General features: G+C 36.8%; 1 protein-coding gene across 1 annotated transcript; it reads left to right on the top strand.

Moving 5' to 3' along the window:
* The first annotated feature begins 6,500 nt into the window (after nt 1–6,500).
* Nucleotides 6,501–8,088, top strand: LOC141684170 (peroxidase 24-like). Its single transcript, XM_074489009.1, has 4 exons — nt 6,501–6,773; nt 6,871–7,068; nt 7,162–7,327; nt 7,483–8,088. The coding sequence occupies exons 1-4, from the start codon at nt 6,558–6,560 to the stop codon at nt 7,884–7,886; spliced, it is 984 nt and encodes a 327-aa protein (XP_074345110.1). The 5' UTR covers nt 6,501–6,557; the 3' UTR covers nt 7,887–8,088.
* Nucleotides 8,089–10,316: the final 2,228 nt, after the last annotated feature.

Below are 10,316 nucleotides of genomic sequence, written 5' to 3'. Positions count from 1 at the left end.
AATCACAGATTGTATTAACAATCTTAAAGCTATTTTTTATTTTATACATCTGTGACTGATACATCTGTATCTGCTTGTATTGTTGAGTAACAGATCGGTGGAGAACCAAACTGTGATTGATGCTGGAAACATGACGGCTGATCCCAATGCACAGATCGTTGGATCTGATGGGGTTCACCAGCAGGAGATTAACCCTAACGCACAGATCGTAGGATCTGATGGGGGTCAAACGCCAGTTGGACATGTGCCTTCGGGACATGTGCCTGTGGGACACACTTTCATGGGACAATTTAGTGTTCTTCTTGGACAGATATCGGCAGGATTCACTCCTCCGATTATACCTGTGGTGCCTACTGGTGTGCATACACCTGTAGTACAGACGCACGTACCATCTGTCCCACATGCGGTGCCTGCTGATCCTGTTATGTCAAATGTGCCTGTTGCACACACTGAAAAACCTGAGAAGTTCAACGGAATGAACTTCAAACGTTGGCAGCAAAAGATGCACTTCTATCTGACCACGTTGCATCTGGATCGCTTCCTGAAGGAAGAGGTACCATTGCTCACTGGCGAGAGCAACACGCAGACTTTGTATGTTGTGGATGCTTGGAAGCACTCCGACTACATATGTCGGAATTATGTGCTGAATTATTTGGCTGACTCATTATATAACGTGTATAGCTCGAAGCCAATAGCTAAGGCCTTATGGGAGTCACTTGACCATAAGTATAAAACCGAGGACGTTGGGGCAAAGAAGTGGATTGTTGGCCATTTTATTGACTATAAGATGACGGATTGTAAGACTGTGATCAGTCAGGTGTAGGAACTGCAGGTGATCATTCATGACATTCATGATGAGGGAATGGTCATAAGTGAGTCTTTCCAAGTCGCTGATGTTATTGAAAAGTTTCCACCTAGATGGAAAGATTTCAAGAACTACCTTAAGCACAAGCGAAAGGAGATGTCTATGGAGGATCTTGTTGTTAGACTTCGTATTGAAGAAGATAATAGAGGGTCCGAGAAGAAAGTTAATATTGCCACTGAGAAGGCAAACATGGTGGAGCATGCTCAAAGCTCCAAGCCCAAGAAGACTACTTCTGGTAAAGGGGCAAAGTTGGCACCCAAGGGAGGAATTTCGAAGTCAAAATTTCAAGGGAAGTGTTACAACTGTGATAAGGTTGGTCATAGGTCTTCTGACTGCAAGAAGCCCAAGAATCCCAACAAGAAGAAAGAAGCAAATATGGTTGATAATATCTCCAAGGAGATGGGTAATATAGACCTCTGTGCTACGGTCTCTGAAGTGAACCTGGTCGGTTCTAATCCATGTGAATGGTGGATTGATACTGGTGCTACTAGGCATGTTTGCTCAAACAAGGCGATTTTCTCTAGCCTCAAAGCTTCTGATGCTGGTGAGAAGCTCTACATGGGGAATTCAGCAACTTCTACCATTGAGGGTGAAGACACAGTGATCCTGAAGATGACCTCTGAAAAAATCTGACTTTGAAGAATGTACTTTATGTGCCTGATATTCACAAGATTCTTGTGTCTGGTTCTCTGTTGAATAAGCGTGGATTTCACATTGTAATAGAGTCAGATAAAGTTAGTTTGTCTAAGAGTGGTATGTTTGTAGGCAGGGGTTATTTAACCGATGGGCTTTTTAAGCTCAATGTGATGTCCGTTAAGGATGATAATGAAATGAAGAATTCTTCTGCTTACTTTCTTGAGTCTCCTAATTTATGGCATGCTAGATTAGGACATGTAAATTATGACACTTTACGACGTTTAAGTGCAAAAGAATGCATACCAAAACTCACTATTGATTAAAAACATAAGTGTGAGACTTGTGTTGAGGCAAAATTAACGAGATCATCATTTAAACGTGTGGAAAGGAACACCAAAGTGCTAGACCTAATACATAGCGATATATGTGATTTAAAATTTGCTCCAACAAGAGGAGGAAACAAGTATTTTATTACATTCATGATTGTACAAAATACTGCTATGTATATTTGTTGGAAAGCAAAAACGAAGCTATAGATAAATTTAAAATCTATAAAGAAGAAGTGGAGACACAACAAACTGAGAAAATCAAAATAATACGAAGTGATCGTGGAGGTGAATATATTGAACCATTTGGGGAATTCTGTTCACAACATGGTATAATCCATGAGGTCACTGCACCATACTCCCCTCAGTCAAATGGTGTGGCTGAGAGGAAGAATCGCACTCTGAAAGAGATGATGAATGCGATGTTGTTAAGCTCTGGGCTTCCACAATCGATGTGAAGAGAAGCTATCCTAAGCGCAAATAATATTTTAAATATTACGATGCGCAAGAATAAGGATGTAAGTCCTTATAAAATATGAAAGAAAAAGAAACCAAGTTACCAACACCTGAAAGTGTGGGGGTGCCTTGCAAAGGTACTGATCCCTACACCGAAGAAGGTGAAGATAGGTCTTAAGACTGTGGATTGTATCTTCATCGGATATCCTTCACACAATACTGTATATCGGTTTCTTGTTCATGAATCAAAGATTCCTGATGTTCAAAAGAATAGCATTATGGAATCAAGGAATGCCTCATTCTTTGAGACGATGTTTCCCTGTAATCCAGGAAACCAACAACCAACGACGTCTAAACGATCTCATGAGTCTGTAGATGACGATAATGAGAGTGATGAAAGTGAAGACGAAAATGTGGGGGTAGTGAGAAGGAGCAAAAGAAAATGAACGGAGAAATCCTATGGGTCTGATTTTATGACCTATTTGCTCGAAGAAGGTGACCCGAAAACCTATAAGGAGGCGGTTACCTCACCTGATGGGCCTATGTGGAAAGAGGCCATCAAGAATGAAGTTAATTCAATTATGCAGAATCATACTTGGGAATTAGTGGACTTGCCTAGTGGTTGCAAACCATTAGGTAGCAAGTGGGTTTTCAAGAAGAAGTTGAAAACTGATGGCACTATCGATAAGTATAAGGCTAGACTGGTAATTAAAGGATACAAGCAACAAAAAGGCCTTGATTACTTTTATACATATTCTCCTGTAACGAGAATAACGTCCATAAGGATGATGTTTGATATCACTGCAATGCGTAATCTAACTATACATCAAATGGATGTGAAAACAGCTTTCCTAAATGGAGACATAGATGAGGAAATCTATATGGAACAACCTGAAGGGTTTGTCGTCCCTGGAAAAGAAAGGAAAGTCTGATTGGTGAAATCATTGTATAGTTTGAAGCAAGCGCCTATGAAATGGCATGAAAAATTTGACGAGGTCGTGCTGGCCAATGGCTTCAAAATCAATGAATGTGATAGTTGTGCCTACTACAAGGATAACGAGAACAGCTATGTCAAGGATAATGAAAATGGTTATGTCATGATGACATTATATGTAGATGATCTACTTATTGCCGGAAGCAATGATAAAGTGATCAAATCTACAAAGGACATGTTGAAATCAAGATTCGACATGAAAGACATGGGACTAGCAAATGTAATTCTGGGAATTCAAATTTCTAGAATAACAGAGGGTCTCACATTAAGTCAACCACATTATGTTGACAAGATCCTTGAGAAGTTTCTTAAGGATGACTTTGAGAAAGCTTGGACACCGGTGGATATGACTTTGCACCTATCCAGGAACAAAGGTGTAGCTATTTCCCAATTAGAATAGTTGAGGATAATTGGCAGTCTGATGTACCTCATTAGTTGTACAAGACCAGACATTGCATACTCAATTAGCAAGTTGAGTAGGTTTATGAGTAATCCGGGAGCTGATCACTGGAAAGCGATCATAAGGGTACTAAGGTACTTGACTTGAGGGGAACTCGAGACTATGGACTACACTATGGCAGATACCCAGCAGTATTAGAAGGATATACTGACGCAAACTGGATATCTAGCAAGAAAGCGCTTAAGTCTATGAGTGGCTATGTGTTTACATTAGCTGGAGTAGCAATATCATGAAAATCCTCGAAACAAATGGTGATAACTCATTCCACGATGGAAGTTGAGTTTGTGGCACTAGATAAATGCGCCGAAGAGGCTGAATATCTATGTCAATTTCTGGAGGATATTCCAAGATGGCCAAAGCCTGTAACTGGAATAGGGATTCACTGTGATAGTCAATCCGCTATTGGCAGAGCACAGAGCACGATGTATAATGGAAAGTCTCGTTATATACGACGATGACATAGTTCCATTAGACAATTGATCTCAACCGGAATTATCACTATTGACTATATACCGTCAAAAGATAATATCTCGGATCCGCTAACCAAAGGGTTATCAAGAGAAGTGGTTGAGAAATCATCGAGAGGGATGGGCCTTAAGCCTATTGCTTAACGGCATCATGGTGGACACCCAACCATTGCTGACTGGAGATCCCAAGAACTTGGTTCAATGGGACAACTAAATCATGATGACCAAATCACTGTGGGGATAACCCCTGGCATGTTCATATGATGAGGAAACAATGAGACCCGTAAGGTACGAGGTTAAGCATTGAGTTTTTAATGATTTTGATGAATACATGGAGTTCATGAGTGAACGCATGGAATTCAGTTGAGTAAACGCGGGTTACTCTATAAGATAAAGATCACCTATGTGGGAGAGAAGTGGGGCCGCTCAAATGAGAATTGCAAGGCACAATTCTTTAGAAACTCCTGTAGAACCAGGACGATGTTTCATGTCCAAAATGGACATACTCATGAGAGCTGAACGAGTCAGAAACGATATAGTGATAAGTATATCATCGTTTACATAAACGGTCGAACAGTTCAAGGACAAGCACGTCTACTGTCTACCAGTAAAGTCGGTATGCTTATTCGAGCGAAGGTTCAAGGAGCATTCTCTACCTATCGTATATTATATCTGATCGAAGAAACTATCACCAAGTCAAACTCTGTGTCTGTCTGTCAGGTGTGTACTACTGGAATATCAATCTCATCCATGTGGGGAATTGTTGGAAAATGTGGGTATTGAGCCCCACATTGAGCCGTTCTTGAGTGGGTGACGCTTGGAGTATGTTCTCCTCCGTGAGATCTTTCTGAGGCACTTTGAAACACTCAAAATGGTTAAGGGGTGTATGAGATGTGATCATCTAAAGTTGGTCCCTTGAAGGTGGAAATGTTGTAAATAAACTTGTATCCCACATTGAAATGGAAAAGGGGTTTCCATTATTTTATATAGCACAACACTTTAGTAGTGTCTAAAAGTGTTACTAAGGTGTTGCTTCATCTCCTACGTGCGCGCGCAGCGGGGGTGCAAATTGTGGGATTTCGAGGGGTAATCTGAGGCTTGCGAAGCCTTCAGGCTTGCCCGCGTGTGCGACGTGCGGACACGAATGTAGCAGAAAATTGGAATGGATAATCACGGACTAGTTTTGCTAATTTCCACTGGGCTTGGGCTCTTAAATAAATATTAATTATTCGGTATTTATTTTTATAAATACGAATATGAATTGATTTGACCGTTATAATTCGATTCAATTACGGATAATAATTGACTCTCGACTTAAATTTAATTAACGCGTTTAATTAAATAAGAGAAGTAGTGCACACGTTTCTCTAAGCCTATATATTCTCGTTATAGGGTTTTGGGTTAACTCACTCAAAAATAAAGCCGTCCTCCTAAACACAAACCTCTCTCTCTGTCGGTGATAGTTTCGTGCCCGTTCAAACTCGTTGAAGGTGCTCGTTATCCGTAACGCCGCCGCTAACTCGTTTTATCCTGGGAGACTATCAACTCGCACATACGGTGAGAAGCGAAATAGCTTTAAGAAGACAGTTTCAACTGGACTCGAGGATCTCTCTTCTATTTATATCATTTCTTTCTCTGTTTGATTTTGTTTACTCACGCATACACTTATTTGATTTATATGTATTAATCGCAGATTGTATTAACACTTAATGTACTCCGACCATGCGATAATATGTTGGGTTGGTTCGTTACACTTAAATTAATATAAAGAATTTATGATTGAAATAAATTCAATCCTTATTAAGTGCTTAAATTCCACCTAAAAAAATATGCTAGTCCGACTGAAATACTGGGACATCGGCTTGATGTTTCATCACTTTGTTGTTTTTCTTTCTTTTTTTCTCATTCAGATTCCTCATAAATTCATTAATATCAGACCCAAGGTCACTTATACTTGAATTAAGGGGTATGCACCCAGTTAGGAAGTGGGCAGAATGTTTTCCAGATTAGTTTCATTAAGACAGGAAAAGTTTGACTTGATTAATAAACTAATTCAATGATTGGAAGGACTAGTTGAATTTCCAACTTCACATATACTTGTTTTCTTCTATCATTCCATACATGCATGAATGTCTGCATTATGTTTAAACAATGAATTTAGTAAGCTACAACATAATTTTAATAATTAAGATCCTGTAATAATTACGAAAAGTCTAAAGTTTCAATTATCAAATTAAATAATTACATTTTGCATGAGATGCCTATATAAAGCAATTTGCATGAAGTCTGAAATTCATATACACAGCAGCATTCCCTGTTTTAAGAGTCTTAACTGGTTAACTGTAAGATCAGAATGAGGCTAAGTTTCCTTTCATTGTTTCTTCCGCTTCTACTAGTAAATGCAGTTATATTTTGCAATGGAAGTAAGATACTGAAAATGAAGTACTATCACAAGGCCTGCAATTCGGTTGATGATATTGTGAGGGATATCACATGGAGGAAAGTTGCAGAAAATCCGAGTTTCGCAGCTAAGCTGTTAAGGCTTCATTATCATGATTGCTTTGTCAGGGTATGTTTACATTATTTCAATTTTTTTGTGCATCTCTTTAGTATATTATGATATCAGTTGTTCATTGATGATCAAGTGTTCTTGCATGCATGTGCAGGGTTGTGATGGATCAATCCTGTTGGATTCAACTGATCAGAAAGATGAAGATAACGAGAAGGCTGCATTACCAAATAGATCTTTATCCGGGTATGAAGTCATTGATGAGATAAAGGCAAAACTCGAAGAAGAGTGCCCTGGAGTTGTTTCATGTGCAGATATACTTGCATTAGCTGCTCGAGATGCCATTTCATTCCAAGTAAGGACACAGAAGCATAAGAATGGATATTAAATTATCACGAAGCACTCAAATTTTATATAATACTAATAAGATTAAGATATCGTGTTGCAGTTTCGTAGACCAATGTGGAATGTTTTTAGTGGTAGGAAAGATGGAAGAGTTTCTCTTTCTTCTGAAGCTACAAGAAACATGCCCTCACCATTTTCTAATTTCACCACTCTTCTTACCCAATTTCAAAGTCATGGCTTGGACATGATGGACCTGGTAACGCTTTCAGGTAGAATTTACATTATATACTCGAGTATCGTATTTATTCTCAAGTACAAATGCACCACTTTGAAAGGTGTAGTATTGATACTATGGAGCTGTCAAACTATTTTACATAGTGCAAAAAAAGTATATACTGAGTGACCGAGATAACAAAAATTGCAGGAGCACATACAATTGGAACCACAAGATGTGCTTTGTTATCTAGAAGACTGTACAATTTCACAGGACGCGGTGATACAGATCCTTCACTTAATCCAGAGTACGCGGAAAGCTTGAGAAAAAGCTGCCCAAAGCCTTTAAATCCAGCAACATTTGTAGAAATGGATCCTCAAAGTTCAGGTTCATTTGACAGTCATTATTTTAAAATCCTCAACGAACATAAAGGCATGTTTGTATCGGATGCAGCATTACTCACCAACCAACACTCAGCACAGATGGCTCAAGATTTAGAGAATCCCAATCAGTTCTTTGCCAGGTTCGCGCAATCAATGAAAAAAATGAGTGAGATACTAACACTTGCAGAAGGTGAAGGAGAGGTGAGGCAGAATTGCCGAGTTGTTAACTAATGCAAATGATAATTTGTAATTTCTCTCAACAATACTTCATGTTGTTCTTCACTCATTATTCATTTAGGGTTCTTGGAGGAACATGTTTAGAGTAAAGCACCTGGCAATCTGTCTGTCCACAGATCATATATACTTGGTGACGGGTTTAAATATAAATGATTGTGGTCTTGTAGACATTATAATTGTCCAAATTCCAAATACCTTACCCGAAATAAAATTTTAATACATCAAGAACTAATTATAGCGCAAAACTAAGGTTGTACTTTATTTTGTTTTAATTAGTAGCCTAAAATTATACAAACACCGAAACACAGATAGAGTTCTTTAATTTCATTAGCGACAACTGTGGGTAAAACTCATACATCCAAAAAAAACGGGTCACAGGTCACGACTACACTACTGAGAAACTAAAAACTATGTACCTTGAAAGTTGAGAACATAACAGGAGTGACTCGAATATGTGACACGCGACAGCCGCGGGCATGCTGTGATGTCCATTTTACCCCGATTAATACCCGATCCATTTCGATTTATTTCAATTTATTCGAATTTGATTTTTTTGATTTAGATTTAAATCTGGATCTTATTTTTAAACTCCATTAGAGTTTGGATTTGTATCTTAGATATACCAAACTGATACCCGACCCGACATCCAAAATTCATTCCAAACCCGGCACGAACCCGAAATCCGAAAAATATCTGATAACATATTTATATTTGACATAATTTAATAATAATACGCAATTTACATACATCAAAAAATTAAGTTTAATGTGTATAACCGATATGTTGGACAATTCTTGATAATTAAATTTATTATATTTGACGTTAATATTGAATTACATAAATATGTATTGAACTGTGTTTTTAGTTAAACAAACGAACACATAAATTAAGTCGAATCTTTAACCTGCATTTAGAAAAATAAGATATCAAACATTGTATCAATCATTTATTAATAATATATAAAGTACTCATTTGCTATTCTTATCCCTCAATGAAAATGTATTATATAACATATCTCTATAATCATATAAATTTAATTATTTTTAAATTAATTAGTTACTTTAAAAGTATTTAAATTAAACACAAAATCGACCCGAAACCCGAAAAATTCTGAAAGACCGGATCTGGATCTTTATTTTCAATATTTGGACCCGAACCCGGACCCGAACTAAACCGAAACATAACATATTGGATTTGGATTTTACAAAACTCGATATGATTCGACCCGTTGTCATCCCTAGGCGCAAGTGAATTAAACAGTTTGTAAGTTAATCGCACTCGACTCGTAATATATTTAAATTTAGTCCGATAATAATCGAGCCGTACTTGAACTAGAGCTTATCGAATTCTTTATATAAAATTGAGCTCGAACTTCGAATTACTCGGCTCGTAAGATTGGTGAGCCTTATCGATTCTTTATTATTTTTAATTTTTTATTATAATTATATTTTTATATAAATATTTAATATTATATATATATATATAATTGTCAAACTTCATCAGAATCGATCATATTTCGAATTTTTGTCAATATTTTATAAATTAATTTGAATTTTCGAATTAAACTCAAGTCTATAAATTTTTTTACAAACCAAATTTTGAGTTTAAAATTAAAAATTCAATCAAATTCAAATTCAAACTTTTTAATCCAGTTGAAGTCGAACGTTCGACTAGGTTTCGCTATTACAACCCTAGGCAGAACATTGTAACAATAAAGCAGGCCAAGAAAACTCAGAAAGCTTTTTTATTTTTCCGAAGGCAACCGACGTTAAAATTGGGGGATTAATTACTTGACATGTTAAGGACTCCAATATACACGGTGGCACTTATATAGAGATTTGTAGAAAAATCCTTAATTAATGTATATATAGAGTTTTACTCCAATACAAACTAAATTAAAATATAAAGTACAAACTACACCTCTCACACACAAATACACATAATTCCATTCATTTTTAATTGAATTTTTCCTGTCAATTAGTGAACTCTTTTTAAAATCTAACTTCACTATATTTTTCTACATCATCCAACAATCAGTATGAATACCATATTTGATATGTTTCGACGATAAATCACTAATTATGTCTACGATGATCACTAAAAATACTGGTTCTGGAATTAATACTGATTTCAGTTTACTGATTTGGATAAGTTTAAATACTGATTTGTCGTTAAAATATAGCAAATATGTTATGCAAATCGATGAGTGGGAGATGAATAAAAATACGGTGAAATTATTTTTTTAAAAAAGTTAACTAACTAACAGGAAAAGTAAAATTAAAAACGAAGGGGAAAGTGATTAAACATGTGAGTCTCATTCGTTTGTAGTTTGTATTCTAATATTGGTTTGTATTTGAGCACTTGCCTATATATATATACGGGCTACTGCAATAGAAACCAACTTAGAATAGAAAGTATAAATCA

Source organism: Apium graveolens, chromosome 9, assembly GCF_009905375.1.
Source record: "Apium graveolens cultivar Ventura chromosome 9, ASM990537v1, whole genome shotgun sequence".
Lineage (NCBI taxonomy): Eukaryota > Viridiplantae > Streptophyta > Magnoliopsida > Apiales > Apiaceae > Apium > Apium graveolens.
This window is presented reverse-complemented; position numbering and strand designations above follow the sequence as displayed.